Source organism: Tachysurus vachellii, chromosome 15 (genome assembly GCF_030014155.1).
Source record: "Tachysurus vachellii isolate PV-2020 chromosome 15, HZAU_Pvac_v1, whole genome shotgun sequence".
Taxonomy (NCBI): domain Eukaryota; kingdom Metazoa; phylum Chordata; class Actinopteri; order Siluriformes; family Bagridae; genus Tachysurus; species Tachysurus vachellii.
Window position 1 is genome coordinate 7,333,656 of NC_083474.1, and position 19,420 is coordinate 7,353,075.

General features: G+C 36.8%; 1 protein-coding gene across 3 annotated transcripts in view; it reads left to right on the forward strand.

Moving 5' to 3' along the window:
* The window catches only part of ncam1b (neural cell adhesion molecule 1b), a 99,161-nt gene that overhangs the window by 62,926 nt on the left and 16,815 nt on the right, over positions 1-19,420 (forward strand). For all 3 annotated transcript variants that reach the window (XM_060888406.1, XM_060888407.1, XM_060888408.1), the window contains 5 exons: positions 2,836-2,986; positions 9,422-9,609; positions 9,818-9,914; positions 10,134-10,304; positions 14,206-14,331. In XM_060888406.1, the coding sequence (XP_060744389.1) occupies positions 2,836-2,986; positions 9,422-9,609; positions 9,818-9,914; positions 10,134-10,304; positions 14,206-14,331 (733 nt within the window). The remainder of the gene's footprint in view (positions 1-2,835; positions 2,987-9,421; positions 9,610-9,817; positions 9,915-10,133; positions 10,305-14,205; positions 14,332-19,420) is intronic.

Genomic DNA, 19,420 nt, shown 5'->3' on the forward strand with positions numbered 1-19,420 from the left:
GAGGTGTTTTTAGGCAAGGAATTGGAAGCTCACTGGATAAGGTGTTGGACGGTTGTGAGTTCAAGTCCCAGGATCAAGCTGCCACTACTGGGCCGTTGAGCAAAGCCCTAAACCCTTAACTGCTCAGTTGTATAAAATTATATAAATGCAAGTTGTCTTCTAAAATGCCCTAAACTGTCACGGACGCTGGATAAAAACGGACCCAAACGCAGGACAGCTAAACGAAAACAGGATTTATTAACTAAAAAAAACCATGAAACAGGACAAAGACAAAACCAGACATGAAGACAACAGGATTCCGCGCTGCACAAGGCAACGCGTCTCAGTTAAATAGACAACACAATCAGAAACATCAGGAACAGGTGTGCAGAAGCGGGGAGGAAGAGACAAGGGCGGGGCCGACACGTGAACACAGAACGTACTGTAAACAAAAGCACATGGCCACAGTCCATGTTATTAGTCCTGACATAAACTAAATAGAAATGAATTACTTCACCTTGAATAAAGTACAGATTAAAACCCATTTTTGTATATTATCATCTACCTGTAAGTTTTTTTTTACACAGTCGATCTTCAAACGCCGGTAATTCTATAACTGTCCAAAGATTTTTGCAGCCTTCTCTCTGGACTCCTAAATAATACTACACCAGCCTTTGTTTCTTGCTGCAGGGGAAGTGGATTGCACTGAAATCCCTTTTTTGCAGTGTAATCTGCTATCGTCGTAAAAACATTTTACGTTATTGCATCTGCTGGTGCTCTTAGCTGTTGTGAACGATCAAGCTACAAACATGCTAACAAACACACAGAAGAGAATGACGGTGCTGACTACAATAAAACAAAACAAGTATCTATTTGGGCTATGCTATTTTACACTATTTTTACTTTGGTTCGTTCTGTCCGTAGAGCCACTCTCTGTTTTAGCTTATAATGTGATAATAAATACTAATAATATAAGAGATTATATGGAAAAGTTCTCATAAACTCTTTCTAAGAAGGAACTATTAGTGGAACTATGAACTGTTTTTTTTATTAGTTCTTTATACACAAGCTACAAAAAAGCCTTTCTACAAAGGATTCATAATAATGTTTTCACCTTTAAATTTCATCCTCAGCTAGTGTGTTTTCAAAAGATTTAATAACACTGAAACTGTGGTATTTTTATGCTAGGTTATTAAGATTGCAAACTGTAATACCCCTAGTCTTAATGCCTGCATAGTTTTTGGAGGCCAGTTTACTTCCCAAGTGAGTCAGGAATTTAAACGCTGACTGCATCTCATTGAGATTCATAAAAAATATATATATATATCCATGCTATAAGAAATCACAAGTGTGGGATGTTGGGTTGTGTGTGTACGCGTGTCGTGACACACCACAGCGAGCCCTGAGTGGAATGGGTCTGCTGAATTCGCACGACTCCAAGACGGTTCCCTAAGTTACACTCTGCATTATTGATGGGTCCTGCTTGCTACCTACCCATTTTATTTATATCTGCCTTTTGCACCCTGTCACGCCTTATGTCTTTTCACAGTGCCTTTACCCTGACATTTAGCAAGCAATAACTAAACAACTCAACAAATGTTTTGTCGTGGCACCTACTTTATAAAACTGGGTACACTCACCGGACATATTAATAGGAACACCTGTTCCAGTGACATTCAGATCTCACCACTGCTACTCCTGCACCTTTGGGGAAAGCCCTTAACCCTCAACTGATCTGTGAGATAAATGAGATAAATGTACTGTAAGTCAATCTGGATAAGAGCATCTGCCAATGCTGTAAATTCCTTGGAGGAACAATCTGTTGGGATAGATCTGCATGGACAGGCCGTGACACATGGGACTGCTTTGGACAGAACCACTTGGAGACTGTCACACCATATTTAAACTACTCTTGCGTCGGTCAGCTTTGTATTCGGGTCTTCATTATCGTTTAGTCTGTAATACTCAGAAATTACGCCGATCTATTAGTTCTTCATGAACTCTTTGTTGCACAATTCCACTTGACTGCCAACTATTGTAGGTTTAAAATTATTTACTGTCCATTATCACCCAAATGAGACTGGTTCCTTTCAAGGTTTCTTCCTCATATCATCTCAGGGAGTTTTTCTTGCCACCGTCACCTCAGGTTTGCTCAATTAGGGATAAATGTTATAGATAAGTACTAATTTCATTTAAAAATGTAAAATTTTTACTGTTTCCATGCTTCTGTAAAGCTGCTTTGAGACAATGTGGATTGTTAAAAAGCGCTATTGAAATAAATTTGAATTTAATTGAACTGAATGTTTAATTGAACTGAATTAAATGTAAATGTACCTGAATCCCTGTTTATTCATGTAATCAGCAAATATATGCAGATATAGGTCAAGAGATTCAGAGGCTCAGAATCATTGATTTTTCCATGGCATGTGTCATATGGGCTGTTATTTTTTAGCCCAAATCGCTGATGTCTTGGGACTTTCATTCGGTATCTAGAGGTTTGTGCAAAAAAACAAAAACATCTGCAATTCTGAGGTTGGACATATCTGGTTACATTAACTAGTCAAAGGAGAATCCCAAGACTAGGAATTTCATGGTAACTAAAATAACCAACACCGACAGGAAGTAAACATTAGAATTTGTTCCTGTCAGCCAAGAACAGGAAGCTGAGATAAAATTTTGTACATGTTGACTTAAACTGGACAGTTTGGAAAAGAAGATGGAAAAATGCATTTTGCTGATTGGACAATTGCATTAACAAGATGAAATTATCCAGTGAGTGTACAGGCAATATGATTGTGTTCGTTTGTAAGTATGTAGAGTACATTTCACCCTGTGCTTGTCTGTGTGTCTCTGTAGAGTGAAGATGGAAGTGTGGTGGTCCGCAGTGACTTCCGTGTCTCCTCTCTGACACTTAAGTATGTCGAGTACACCGACGCTGGACAGTATCTCTGCACAGCCAGCAACCCAGTAGGCCAGAGCTCCCAGTCTACGTTCCTAGAAGTGCGCTGTAAGATCTTATTTTCTTTATATTTTTCTTTCTTCGCTGCTAGGTTGCTTCAGCGATATCCTACAGTGCAGTCTAAGGTTTTTATAACAGCTTACAGATTTGTTACAGTTTCTTTTATGCTCGCACCACCACCACCAGTATACCAGTACTTACACAAGCATTCTATTGAGCAATAACTTGTTAAATTTTACTACTCATTGCTTATTATGGAAATTCTGTAGACATGGACACACTGGTATAGTGGCAGTTATTATTTGCTGCACTGTTTTTATTTTTCTAGCAGTCCTTTTACTATAAAATACCCCGTCGGTACTGATTTCTGTCCTAATAGTTTAAATATGTATAACAATATGTTATAATTTTCCACAGACAAAGCAAATAAGGCTCAAGTTGACATTATTTATTGCCTGACTTGTTTTTGAGTTGTTGAGGTTTTGTATCAAAACCAATTAAGTAGCTGCCTAGTCAAATACACTAATAACTATATGACTTTTATAATAAGCTTCACTTTAACAAGAGTGGGTTGTGATCTGTACAGCTGCAACTAAATTACACTATCATAGACACTCTGGCTATGCTTCACGGACCGCACTGTTCCTGATTTTTTCCGTGTATGTAAAGGATAGGGTAAAAAGAGACCAATTTTTCTTTGTTTCATTGTCTGACTGGATTTATTTTGTTTTATTTCTGATTTTGTCTCTAATATATTATGGCAGGCAATTCACTTTTTAATATTACTTCAAAAATTTTTCCAGAATAAAATACTTTAATGAGGCACTTTAAATGCATTCATCATGCCGAGAAAGAAATCTACAGCGCTAGAAGAACTCCAGACACCTCATAAACCCCTATCAGCAATCCCATAACTTTGCCAATACAAAATTCAGTATTTTTACCGTTATAGTCAATCTATACATTTTAATTGATGCTAATGTGAAGAAAAAACAAAAAATGTCATATTTACCTGAGCATGAGACTATGTTGACATTGATGTTATGTTATGGAGGAAACCTTTTCACCTAGCATGAAATTATAGCCACCTTATTTTTCAACAGTATAGCATGATGCTTAGTAGCACCAGCACTAGCACTATCAGTAGAAGGAGGAACTTTCTTCATAGCCAATGTTTGAATAAACAGCCCATAATTAATCCTGGGACTATGGGTACACAATATCATGAAAAGAAGACAATATTTTTTAAAATTTAGTATATTTTAACATGTAATTTTATGTGATTTTGCATGTGTTTATTGTCTTTTAGGTGATTTTTTTAATGGGTTTTTGATCGACACACATTTGCATAAACTGATGTTAGTTAAATTTTATTTTTCCCAATTATTATTAATTAGTAAAAAAAATGACAGAAGTCAAAACGACGTAAGAGGTGGTATATCTGTATTTAGGCTAGGTCTCAAATTTAGTCTTGGTTCACATTTTCTCAAGAGCGGAAATAAATATTACAATTTCATTTTCAAATATTTAACATCAGCCATATTTTAGGAGGTAACTCAGTTCTACAGATACAGAGAACTATTTCGAACAACAAATAAGCCTCTCACATTAAGAAAAAAATCTTTAAAAATATGTAACTATTCAGGGTCATTTACAAGTGAAAATATGGAAAATGTGAAAGCTCTTGGAGTATTTTTGAAGTATCTTTAAAAACTAAGGCTCACTAAAAATTAACCGAAATAAAAAAACAAGTCAAATGTCTGGGCTTTTTCTGAGTTACCACACTGTGCGAATTCCACAGTAAGTATTATTCTTCGTCTCTTCTTGAACACGTTACTATCACATTTGTTTTATGTGTATCTGCCAAGACATTTCTAAAAATATCTTCAGAGGAGACATTTCAACACTTATAGTTTCAAAACACTAAGGCGGTATTAACTAAAAAATGGTTCCAGTTCACAGAGATATCCTTTATAATTCATCATCTATAATTTTCAACATACTCATAACAGACACACCTGTACACCTGCTCATTCAAGCATTCGTTATTGTTTGTATAGAACTTTGAACAGTAAACATAGTCACAAATCTATACATGTAAGATATAATTAAATGTCGAAATTGATCTCAAAACTAGTTTTTAAAGGCCAGTATTTATGTAGCTAACTAACATTGACTCCTTAACAACATTTCTCCATTTCTAAGGAATGAGCTACTGTAACTAGCTGGACGACTAGCAAATTTAGCTAAAGTACATAGTTAACTAGAAAAGGGGGGCACGGTGGCTTAGTGGTTAGCACGTTCGCCTCACACCTCCATGGTTGGGGGTTCGATTCCCACCTCCGCCTTGTGTGTGTGGAGTTTGCATGTTCTCCCCGTGCCTCGGGCGTTTCCTCCGGGTACTCCGGTTTCCTCCCCCGGTCCAAAGACATGCATGGTAGGTTGATTGGCATCTCTGGAAAATTGTCCGTAGTGTGTGATTGCGTGAGTGAATGAGAGTGTGTGTGTGCCCTGTGATGGGTTGGCACTCCATCCAGGGTGTATCTTGCCTTGATGCCCGATGATGCCTGAGATAGGCACAGGCTCCCCGTGACCCAAGGTAGTTCGGATAAGCGGTAGAAGATGAGTGAGTGAGTGATGAGTTAACTAGAAAGTAATTGGACACAATGTACAACCATAAGAATGTTTAAAGAGAATTTGAATGCTAGCAAGCTACGGCTATTAGCTAGCTAGTTAATGTTGAAATTTACTAAATAGCTTAAACCGTTGTTAGTGACAGTTTACTTAAAGGCCATATAAACATTGTATTTCTGAAGTTTCAATGTATGTCTAATATTTTTAATGTTTAACTTTCTCGTTTATGGAACAGCATATGCGCTGGCAGGATGTATACACCACGTCACTAAAAGTAACACAATGCAGTTAACACCTTCGCTTTAAAGATTTTCACACCAGGATTTCAACAGATTTTCATTCGCTGTGTGGGTAGTCACTGGCTCCTTTGACCCAATTGTTTTGTAGTACATTTACCCAAACTGCAAAACACTCATCATCATAAACCCCTGTATTGTTTTTTATGTGGCTTTATGATCTCTAACAGAGTTAAACAATTTGCATTTGTGAGCAAATATGGGTCGCATTGTGGTTTAGGAGCACAATGTGAGAGAACAGATTTTGACCCGTAGAGCCTACCACACTGAATTCATGTTAATTATTTGATAAACAAATGTCTCTTTTGTTAAAAAATCTTTTCACATGGCAGATGCCTTTCCACTATTCACAGATACGAGGTCTGAATTCCTGCTTTTTGTACATCGGTGAATAAACTCTTAAGTACAGCTATGCCTTTGTACATATGTAAAAGATTCTTGATTCTAAATGACTTCCACTATCTTTCAAATTGTATGCATTATGTCAGAAATATAATCCTATCTGTAGGACTGAAGCAATTTTGGCAGATTTATTATCCTTGTAATCCTGCATCTTGGACATCTTTGCTAGCTACAGTATCTGATTTTCTTTATAGCATGTTAGTTATCTGCCTATGCTCAATTCTAAAGGTTTCTCTCACTCACTTATTCATTTTCTACCGCTTATCTGAACTACCTCGGGTCACGGGGAGCCTCAGGTGTCATCGGGCATCAAGGCAGGATACACCCTGGACGGAGTGACAACCCATCGCAGGGCACACACACACTCTCATTCACTCACGCAATCACACACTACGGACAATTTTCCAGAGATGGCAATCAACTAAAGGTTTCTATTAATAACTATTTGTAAAAATTGCTCACATTTCATGTCTTCTCGCAGACGTTTTTTGCTGTGGATCCAGATCCGATCATGTTTCTGTGCATTTGTTGAACCGAATAAACAAAAGAGTGCCATGGTAAAATCCCTTAACTTTGGAGCATACTCCAAGTGGCACCTTTACAACTTTACTCAGCTGTCAGATCTACTTTTTTTTCTACTATTTTGGGAAGCATACTATCAGCTTCTACCCAAACAACGCAGATAACAGTTAAACTTAAAATGAAAATAACTTCTGCTGAGAGTGAAACCTCAGACTATATAAAGTGCTTCCAAAATTTTTGTTGTAGATATTTGACAATAGTTTAATTCACTGACTATATTTCTTAACACATTAACAGATTAATGCTTTTCCTATGTACAGTACAATAAAATCCAGCTTGGTACTTGATAGTAACGGGAAAAAATTTCAGAATTCCCACTAGTAATGCAATATTGTAGACAATAATGACATTAACACAACAATAAGTTTTCCGTTCAGTTAAAAGAAGCTAGGAAAATCAGCTCACTAGCTTAACAAACCTACCTCTAATTTGGCAGAAGATCAAGCTTTCAAGGTTGAGCGTTATAGGAAGGTTAAAAAAAAAAAAAAATGCTGTTAGTGTTTGATTTGTGGTTGTGAACGCATTATTCTGGCACTAATGATCAATCCTGTGCTCCTGTTTTCAACTTACACATATTCGTATATCTTAAACACATATTTTGTTACGCTGTAGATAGACGTGTTAACAGCAAAAGCTACCAACGGCTTACATATTGACAAATTTCATCCTTATCAACATGGGATATTGAGTCACACGCCAGGTTGAATGCTTGGGATAAATAGATAAGCTGATCAAACAACAAATCAAAATACGGAGGTCTAGACAGGGATAAAAATCTGCTGCTCTTGTACAATGTGTTCAAAGAGATTTCACACATCAATGCTTAATGTAAACCTTATTCATATTTAAAATGAGATATAATCTTGTCTGAATTGTAATGAACTAAGCAGTAGGGATCAGCTTGTTTGTCATGGCGTGTAAACTGTTTTGATTCGAATCGTTAATTTAACAAGATTTTAGACCGAACAAAACAAGCAGCACCGTTGATACCCCTTAAAGAGTGTTGCAACAAATGTGCAAACACACGTCGATTCTCCCACTGAGCATATAGTTATTTTTGTGTTTTATGCTAATCGGTGTGCGTTCTGTACAAATAATTGACAGTGTAATTGTTTGCAGATTTTTCTTGACATCCCATTGTGCGTTAATGTAGTGCAGCTGAGATGATCGCAGGACTTCCGGCTGCTGACACACACTGACATCTTTAAGGGACAGAGGGAGGAATGTCGTATTTGCCAATAAAGTAGCTGCATTTGTGATATTCTCGCCAGCCTCTGCATGCTCCTTTTAAAAGGATGAGGAGGTGGAGGAGGAGAGAGTGCAATCTTATCTTAAGTGCTATCCAAGTGTGATCTGCTTTTATGTATATGAATGACCAGATGTGTTCAGCCGCATGATCTCTCAGCTCTCCCGCCTACCACTGACATCAGTCTGCCTTGATAGTCATCTGCTGTTTATTTCATCAAGGTTTCACTGACCATCTCTTTTGCTTGATGCTTTATTTCCAAAGGTCTTATATGTCCTATAACAACTTTAACAAATTATATGTGTAACGGTCTGGGAAAATTGTTTGTGAGCGAATTCTGGCGAATAAGTAAAGAAAAAAGCATTTTTTTTGAAAAGCATCTCGTACTGATGATATGCTTTGGCACCTTAAATTTAAGATGTCATAAATATGTTTGATGAAAATGACATGGAAATGTTTCAAAATTAGTGTTTTTATCTTGCTTTCTGCAAAGATCATTCCTTCTGCCAAAACACATTTAAAACTTTGCTAGATGGATAAATACTGAGGCATCTCTTTAAAAGCCATATTAACATTCACATGTATTTATAAAGTTTGAATATGCTTCTAACATTAGAGACGTATTTAGAGTTTACTCATAGAGGTAATCTTCAGTAATGGCAGATTCTGATCAACGGCTATAGATATAAGTTTGATCAGTTCGGTTTGAGATCAGATACCAGCTGTCAGAATGTCGGAGTTGAAATGTAATTTTAAAATGTAATTTTCTGGGGGTTTTTTTGGGTTTTTTTCTTTCTATTTCTAAAGGTAACCAGTGTAGAACTTTACTTGTGGTTAAGATAAATAAAATGGAAACATTTCAGTTCAGGAAAAGGTTTTATAGTTTACTATTGAATAAAAACAACAACTATATGTAATAGCATGTTCCCAGGCCACCAAAGACTTCTAATGGATTGTATTATTACTTTCATCACCCAGAATCCAAGTCTTCCTGATGGCAGGCATTTTCAGTTGTCATCCAAAAAAAAAGAGAATACAGTCTTTATTAAATTTGTTTGTCCTATTCGCAAAACCTAGTCAGCATATGATATTTAATCATTACGTCTTACGTTCTTTGCTGCGTTCTCGTTTTTGTACAGTAAATATTGAAAGCAGGTCATCTGAATATGATAAATAACAAGAACACGTGGGCTACATTTTTAAAACACTCACAAAGAATGAATATTTCAAAAGATTTGCTATGGTTCTCTTCCCATCAGTTTGATGTAAATGGATCTTTTCTCCAGCTTCGTTATTTTCACTGTCTTCTTCCTCTTCTGCCAGACGCGCCAAAAATCCTGGGCTCAGTGACAGTCTACACGTGGGAGGGGAATCCTGCCAACATCAGCTGCGAGATCCTGGCTCACCCCAGTGATGTGTCTATCATGTGGCTGCGAGATGGCCTCCAGCTGCCCAACGCTAACTCCACCAACGTCAAAATCTATACCACCCCCAATGCCAGCTACCTGCAGGTGAAAAAGCCCATCACTACTTCAGCTGACTGTTAGATGACTCTGTGCATAAACATTTAATAAAGGCAGTAACCAGTGGCTGTATATCTGAGATGGGTTGCCGATTAATTATTGAACAGAGAAATCACATAGTGAGCGGTAAATATAGGTAATGAATCGGCTGATTGAGATCCCTAAGGTTAATGCATGCGCTCTTAATCCACCGCAGGTTAACCCGGACTCCCAGAACGACTTTGGCAGCTACAACTGCACGGCTTCTAATGAGATCGGGACTGAATCCAAAGAGTTCATCCTGATTCAGGCTGGTCTGTCTGTTCTCTGTGACATGACCTTTACATACAATTTCTGTGTCATCCCTAAGGCTTACAAATTGTTCCATCAACTGTTTTTACTTCACCGACAGTTTGCAGTTTTGTTCGTGCATCTCTTGACAAGTTTTCTATCATTTCAGTAATGAGTTATACACAGATCTCAATTAGGATGTGCTTCATTGTAGGCTGCTCTGTTTTGCTTTCGGCATATAGAAGTTCCCTCGGCTCCGAGCCTCACTCTGGTGAAACCCTACTCAAGCACGGCTGAGGTACAGTTCGATGTACCTGAAGCTCTTGGAGGAGTTCCTGTGCTCAAGTACCGTGCCGAGTGGAGAACAGCAGGGAAAAACAAATGGGTCGAGCGCGTCTATGAAGTCCGAGAGGGTACGGCGCACATTGAATTAACACTACTTTATACCTTCTGAATCATCATTACTGAAAAAGGTCATTAGGGCTTGCACTTGCACTTGTGGACTAATTGCTCTGTGATGCATTCCTCAGCTGGGATTGTGTTATCTAGAGAGGGGTTGCGTCACAATGTTTTAGTAACAACACCACACATATTACCACACAGCTGTTGAATTCTTTAATCTTTTATTTCCTATAACAAAAGCTCTGACAGTAGTTTAAACAACAGGTTTCATTTTATTTAATGCACTGTTTTTAATGCATTATCATTAACAAGTTACGTTGACGCTCCACACAACAACCGCAAATGGTTTGTTTTCGCTTTGGCTTGTAGCAGGACGTGTTGCTTGTTTTAGCAGTAGTGCTGGGCAATAAAACAATCTTGATTTTTGTATTGAGATAAAGTTTTCCTGTGGCAAGTTCAGTGAATTTGTCACGAATCTCTCCATCATGCCAAGCATTGCAGAACCAAGCACATAACTCAGTAGTACTGTGGTTTCTTTTATGATCCATTGGTTCTTTGTTTATTTATTTTGCCACATTTGTTTGACAAGACTTGTGATGTTTTCATGTTTTGTCTCCTCCCCTGTCTTGTCATTAGTTGTTCCGTGATCGTGTCCTGAACATTCTCACCTGTTCTGTGTTTTTCCTTTGATTTTTCCATGTATTTAAACCCTTATGTGTCGCATCTTTGGGCAAAGTATTACTGTTGCATCATTGTGAACTCGGTGTACTTAGTCTTTTTACGGTCCTTGTTAAGCCCTTGTTTCAATCCTTGACCGTAGATTCTATTTTCTATTTTATTATCTGTGTTCTCCTCATTGTTGACGATGATCTGTTAGCACAGTGTTACTCATTGCGTGGCTCACGAGCCTCCTGCGGCTCGCCAAGCTTTAATATGCGGCTCGCATGGCAGTAAAAAATACGATGATAGGATCATGTGGTTAAAATTTATTTTTTATTTAAATAACATTAAAAACAATCAGGGAAGCATAGAAAAACGAATGTGCTCTATTACAAATAATAATATACATTTATATATATTATTTGACTCGTCACTGACTGACTGCGTTCTGCGCAATAGCCAGTTTTTTGCGGCCTGCCAGAAGCTAGTTTGTGTTTCATGCTAGTTAACAACTTGTGTTTACTGTACACACGGACTAAAAAATGGATCGATTTCTTATCAAGCAATCCCGCGCACAAAATGAACAGCAACAAAGCAATGTGACAGTGACAAAAGAGGTAACTGATGGGGAGCATGCATCATCCGTAACTCGAGTAATTATTGTATTGCAATATTGTACATTGTATTTAAGCAGATAAGCTATTTAAGACTGAATAACTTGGCATACTTTGCGGTGAAAGTGGCTCTCCTATTGACTTTGTCCTATCAGTTTGGCTCACATGAAAAAAATAGTGAAGACCACTGTGTAAGCAGATCGCTAACTTTGCCTTGTGTTTTGGACTGTTTGCTATAGTGTTTATTTTTTTTAAACTTATACCACTTGGACTAACATTTAAAGATGTGTAATCCTACGCTAAATGCTAAAGTAGCCAACAGCTGCACCCTGATTATGCTATGCAGCAAACAGTGTTGGTGTAAATCACGTTTAAACAAAAACAGCAGCAAACTAAGGAAAGATATTTAGTAGAAAAAGGCCAGTGCATGAACATATCATTGAGGGTCTTGATGCCATTGTTTCCAAGAAACGCCACACTACTTCCATCATATGGAAGTGTTTCAGATCTTTAAGATCTGTCTAAACTCAGTTAAGGCCAACTGTGCTGCCGTCCAGTGCCGACAAAGTCCGTAAACACTGGCAGTTTGTCCAAGCATTTAAAAAAAATACCACTCAGCTGAATACACACAGAGTCTGAAAGTACATTCAAGTGTTTTTAGCCAGCCATCAAGAATTGGAGCTTCTCTTAAGCAAGTCAGCTGAGTCGATTTTTGTGATCATGATATGATGCAACTAAGTACACCGTAGAAAGAAGGGTTCAAAAACCTCAGGAAAACTCTTACCTCAGGTTTCAGATACCAGGCAGGAAATATGCTGCTGCTTTAAATACTGCACTGCTGCTTTTTTATTAGGAATGTTGAGCAAAGCTGGAAGCCAAGTTCAATCTTCTTTTGGTAATCCTGTTAGGTTTTGTGCTTCTTTTGAATGTTTTTGATGTTTATGCCAGAAAAATGTTCATATGACACAGGACACGGGTCCATAACTGTTTTACAGACCAGTCTTCTAATCAAAATGTAGATCCACAGAGGTGCAGTGAAATCCTACTGTGTGGATGCAGGCTATTGTGTATATCTCAATATTTTTGGCTTATTAAGTCTGAATTAAAAAAAGTTAGCTATCAGATATAGATGAAACATATTAGATGTAATGAATACAAAACATAATATTTATTAATATATTTAATGGGGAAAAAAATCTGTATATCTATGCCCTGACAAACTAGATCCATATAAATGTTTTCATTTTTAAATATATATATATATATATATATATATATATATATATATATATATATATATATATATATATATATATATATATATATATAAATATTATTTAATATATTTTAATATAAATGTTTTCATTTTGAAAACATTTATTATGAATTTTACAAAAATAGAGCTACTTTGTCCCACTAAATCAGATGAAAATCAAATTTAAGCTATATAGGTGCTACCGGTGAGTATTATTGGTCTCCAAACTAGAAAGCAGTTTATAACATTAGCATCGATTTATTGTTTGTCCAGACTGCCTCAGATGTTTTTATATGAATCTTATATTAGTGATGTGACTTTGTGCTGTTATGGTAGAATAGCTCAGTTTTTCACTGTGTGCAGACAACTACTTTCTTCTTTACTGCTCTCCTAATATTAGATTAAACCTTCTTTTCCATCTTTTTCTTTTTTTTTTTTCGAAACATTGTGGACTTCCATATTCTTATAGAAAAAAAAATTCTGTCAGGATTGGTGGCTGGTGGTAATAAAGGGGAAGGGAAAGCACAGGTGTCTTTCACTGAAGTATTTGCTGTATTGTTGTTTTGTCTGTTATTTTGTTTTGTCTGTTTCATATATAAAAACCTTCTTTTAAATCAGCTCAGCAGAATTACTATTGTTTACCAGCAAAGATGCTAACTAGCTAGTTCATTTGCACTGAAGAAGGACATGATGTACGTAAAAATCTAAATCTATACATAAACAAAAAATATAATACAAACAACCTACTTATTTTGATATTGTATGGGGTGTTAATAAAGTACTGAATCGAATGTTTGTGGTACGGTAGCTTTTTTTGTTTGTTTCTTTAAGAGGGGATATTTGAATATATTCAAGCAAATTATATGACATTTGAGATTTGCTAGAACTTCAATTTTTCAAAAAAGTGACAGCCCTACTTCAGTCTTAGAATTTGTTTACAATGCCGTATGGACCAATGACAGTTCTAAATGAATAAGCTATACTAGTTGTGGATTCAGTTACTGACTGTCTGCTGCATCGACCCACATAAATATGTCTATGTTTGAGATGTTAGTTATGACTATTAAAGTTGAAATGATTGGCAGTTGATTACGAGGTACAGCCTGTTTGAGAGGTCTCTCGGCCGTCATGTAAGAAAACCATTGAGAATCTCAGCAAACGATTTTCACGTCATGATAGATGGAAAACGGGAATGGGAAGATGATTATTGATTGTTGAGGCTGTATTTGCATTCTAATATCTCTGTTTCAAGCAGATGTAGTAGTATGTGCTATAACCTCTTAAAGTTGATGGTTATACTCTAAAGCGACTCTTATCTGAACACTCAATTACTTCATCTGTTCTTGATGTTTTGTTAACTCAAAATCCAATTTGATCCTGCAGTGCTGAGTGCAATCACAATCACGGGCTTAAAACCAGACACGAAGTACGAAGTCAAGATGTCTGCTATCAACGGCAAGGGAGAAGGCGAGAGCAGCGCTGTAGTCGCCTTCAAGACAGAACCTGTTCGTGAGTAGTACTGCTTTCTATGCTATTTTCTGATTTCTATTACACTCAAGATTTTCCATCAACACTAAAATGCACCCTGGCAGTGTGAAGCAGCAACCAACGTTAATGCTCAGTGGGACAGCTTTCAGTACAGCAAGTTTCACACACTAATTAGAATACTTGAGCATGAGATCTATATTACACCTTTCGTCTGTGCTTTAGAGGTAGAATCGCCCGACTTAATGATACGGACTAGTTCTTTATGGTTCACATGGGAAATTCGTGTTGCAGCATTGTTCAAAAGCAAACATATCAGATAATTGACATTGGGCCAAACACCAATCCCAGTTTAAATAACAATACAGAGACTAAAATACAACTACATGTTCATTCATTTCTTTTTAGTAATCTCAGAGCCTTGGGAGATGTGGAGTTGGGGAGGTTGGAGGAAACCAGCAAACCCATAGAAAACCCTGCTGGAGCGATCATGCTCAACACAATAAAACAAATAATCAAATAAATAAACACAATAGAGCAAATAATTAAATAAATATACAGACAAACGTATAAGTTCTTTGTGTAGGAATATGAGCATGTGCCTACTTAATCAAGTTTATTGCTCTTATTACTGAATAGTGTTTATTTCTATTAGACCTGACTCTGGTGAATATCTCCATCTTAGGGAAGAAATGTTCTTTTAATAGATTTTTTCTTTGCCTTGCAATAGACTCTAGAGTCAAACTCTAGTCTGACTTTTTGTTCACTAATAATGGGCCTCGTTTATGAATCTTTTAGTAAATTTGATTGTAAATGAACAACAAAAACCATTATATATATTTTTTTCTCCTTACTTTATTAGAAGCCTAGAAGCCTTTATTATTGCCACATATACATTACAGCACAATGGAATTCTTTTCTTCACATACCCCAACTGAGGAGGTTGGGGTCAGAGTGCAGGGGCAGCTATGATACAGCGCCCCTGGAGCAGGGAGGGTTGAGGGCCTTGGCAGTGTAGGGCCTTGAACCCTGATCCTCCGATCAACAACCCAGAGCCTTAACCAGTTGAGCCACCACTGCCTCTTTATTGTAAGCATCTCAGTGACAGCAGCCTAATGCACCCTCTCTGATGCCCTGTAGGTGTTATAGGACGCTGACAATAACATGCAGCACAACAGTCAAGCCAAGCCCATTGATTTTTATTATCATTATATAACCTAGATATATTGCCATATACATTATATAACTGTATAATGCACTGGAGCAAACTGTCGTTTCTCCAAGAGTGCTCAGGATGTGTACACAGGACTGCATAAAGTACAAATGTTCAATAGTGTAAGATCCAGGCACATTATAAAACACAATGCAGCTTAGGATATACAAGATCAATCACATCGCTTACTTATTGTTAGCTCTAGTAAAGTGTAGTAAAGCATGAATAGAAGGTGCCATAGCAAATATCTGCATTTCTACTTAATTGAATAACACAACTGGGCTTTCTTTTTTGTTTGTTTTTTTCTTATTTCATTTCTCATTTCTTTAGTTAAATCTGTTAAAATGAAATGATTTTTACAAAAGTTACATTAAATAAATCTGTGTAACTGAACTTGACTACATAATCTGTATGTATACTATAAGTGCAGTAAAAATGAGTATTTTTCGCATTGAAAATGAGGATGTGCAATTGATCAATCAAAGGTTACATAACTTCCAGGATTTTCATGAATATAAAATGACCCTGTATCCAGATTGATAAATGAGGCTCAATGTTTATATAAACTATGTTTCTTACCTTGCCTAGTTTATTTTATTTATTTATTTATTTATTTTTTATTAAGAATCAAGGAGAAAGTGGTAGCTGAGTGGTTAAGGCTTTGGATTCCCAGTTGGAAAGTTGAGAGTTTGAACCCCAGGACCAACAAACAGCAAACACACTACTGGGACTTTGAGTCCTCTAAATTCATCTTAGGTGGTCAGGGTGGAGATGGATCACTGGGTGTAAAGGGACACATCTCATATGGGAAGCCAGATCATAAATGCTTTTACAAACACTCCCACTCCTACGGACACATTAGAATAGCCATTCCAGCAACAGGCACGTTTTTGGGGAGCAGGAAGAAACCGGAGAACCTGAAAGAAACACCAGACACCAGTGGAGACACCAGAGAACATGTAAAACTCTGCACAGACAAACCAGAGCTCAGGTTCGATCGAAAAATTCTCAGACCTGCGAGGCTTTAAAATTCATAGTACCATCCCAAGCGGTAAGACCGCTGATTAAAGCAATTAACAATAAAACAATTAAAGCAATTAACAATAAAAAAGTGTTTTGATAGATCTTTACTTTTAAAAACATTTACTTGACTTTGATGGTTTCTTTTACAGATTGCATCTGTTTCGAAGTAACAAAACTTAAATCTATCAATTATTATTTCAAAATATTTCTACTTCTCAGAATAACGTAATATATTCAAGCCACTTCAGCACTATGTGGCTTTCGCTGTTTCCATTGTATCTGCAAAAAGTATAGCAGTCATGAATAATATTTTTTCAGCAAATCTAAATGTCTGCATTGGATATTAGGGCTAAATGAATTCACGGATGAATAATACATCAATGTTCATGCAAGTGCAAATGTGCAGCTGTTCTCCACATGAGTTTCTCACATTTTGTTGATGAACCCATCACAACAAAAGATCATGATGTCCCGTTTTTGACAAATAGGCACGTGATATGTTGTTGGTAATATGTGCCCTGAAGGTTATAGCTTGCTTGTGCCCCCTGGTGGCTGTGTGAATGGTATGTGGTTTCATTACAAATAATTACAGGATGTCATTAAATGCAGCGATGTGCGTTTTTGTTAATTTACACTATTCTTGATGGCCTGGTATTATATATATATATATATATTACAGAATATACTGAAGTGAACCCCTGCAGTTTGTATTTGTTTTTTTATGATAGACGGCTACAGCATACTGTCCCAGTGTCTCAGTGTAGGCGGTACTTGAAAGGTCCATGGTCAATAAAAGCATTTTATGTTTTTAAGCTTTTTAGTCCTTTCATCATTGTTTAATCATCCGTTTTATTTGTTCCTCGTCCACTTTCCTTTCTCACTGGATCATTCAGGTTACTCTTACACAAGTAAGTGACTCACAGCCCTGTGAATCTGAGCCTGCTTTTTTGAAATTAAAATAAAATTATGTATTCAAATAAAATGTTTCATATCTTCCACTTAAACTTGCCATCCACTCCAGTAGATTGTTATTTTTTTTGTTTTTTGTTCTGCTTCGTTCTTGTGTTTATACCAATTTTTAACTTTTCAGAATCTTTTCAAGTGTTTCTACATTAACCGAGTTTATGAAACGTGTCATGTTTATGCTCCCAGATGGCATTTTTTTGCATATTTTTGCCCTGACAAAACAGGTTTGTTTAATCATCATGTATTTCAATCTGAATACATTATTTACTGAAAAATGAACAATCATCAATGGAATAAACAGTTCTAAAAATGAGAAGTGAAATAGCCTTAATTTATGAAATAATGCTCTTATTATTTCTGCACTCAGGATACAGACAGCCGTTGTATATGTAACATGGCAGAGGAAAAAGTGTATTGTAGTGTGTATGAATTATTCACAGTGTAGGTCTTTGGAAGTTCAGGTCCCTTGTTGTGACAAGCTACTCATATGTGCAGTAAACTCATGCATGTGTCTTCCCTGTGCTAAGTATTATGCAAATACATGCTAAGTATAACATGAAGCTTCCTCTGTTCTTTGCATTAATCTTAGAAAACAGTGAATCAAATTATTCACGTATTTCAGGGTTGTTGTGTTTTTTCTGGTTTTTTTTTTTTTTTTTTCTTCAAGGAAATTCATTTTTCAGGTATTCAATTCGGTCTGATGAAATACTTTGTAAATACTAAGTTTGGACCTAGGTTCAGACTTGCGTACATAATTTTTTACTCGGTAATATTGCATCTTGGTTCAATCAGAGGAAGCTCTGCTTGCTTTCAGTGTTTTGATTGATATTCCCTTAGAATTCCTTTGTTCATGTGATTCATGTCTTTGTGTAATTGTGTTAACTGGCTTTAACACCTTGACTGTGTATTTCTTGTCCATAATCACATCATCTGTTGTTTTTTTTTTTCCATGTGACTTCTTCCAATTTCCTTTCAACCAATCATGTGCGTGCGTACGGTCTGCCTTTTGTCATGTGGCTTGCATGGTGCCACGGATGTCGTCCACTCTGATGAACAGAAGGTAAATGTTCTACTCTCGCTCTGCAGCTCTCACGAGTAGGATTAGTCAAGGCTGGATCGTTGAATTCTCCCCCAGTCGTTGCCTCACAGCCGAACTTCAGAAAATCCATCCATCCACCTTTTTTTTTTTTTTGACACACTTCCCTTGAGCGAGCACTGTGTTCTGACTGCTTTGAATATTATCTGAAAAGAATATGGGAGGGAGCTGAGATAAAAAGATTTATCGTTTCCTTCCAACCATGAAAATCTACTTCAAAAGCTCTGGAGCTGAAAACAATTCCCCACAGGCAGTGCCGGGTAGATGACCCAGGAACATCCTCACTCCTTTTGACTGCCGCTATAAACATTTTGGCAGCCCAGGGTTCGAGGGATGTTACATATTGGTATCTATTCATCCTGCTCTGCTTTGGCGACTTGCAGAATATATCTCTCGTTAATCGTTATTTCATTTTGCTCTTTGCAGTACTGATATCTCACAAGGCTTCAACATGCAAATGAACCCTCTAGCAAATCAATAATATATTCTGTTGTCGTCGTCTGTATATAGGAAAAGACCAGTAGGTTTTAATATTTTGCAAGACATCTTATTTCAAACTCAGCTCAAGTATAAATAATTGACAATTAGCCCAAATATTCCAGTCTTGCTCCTTTACGTCTTGATTTATTCAAAGTTGACATCTGTGACTTAATAATTAAAAGCATGTGCGAGCTCGATAACAAATAATTAAAAAAATAAACCTATGCTATTGTGTCTTTACCATGAATAAGAAGTCACGTCTTATCTGTATGTTCAGTCTATCTCCATAATGCTAAATAATTGTTAAATACTTGCCACTGTAAATTTAAGTATTA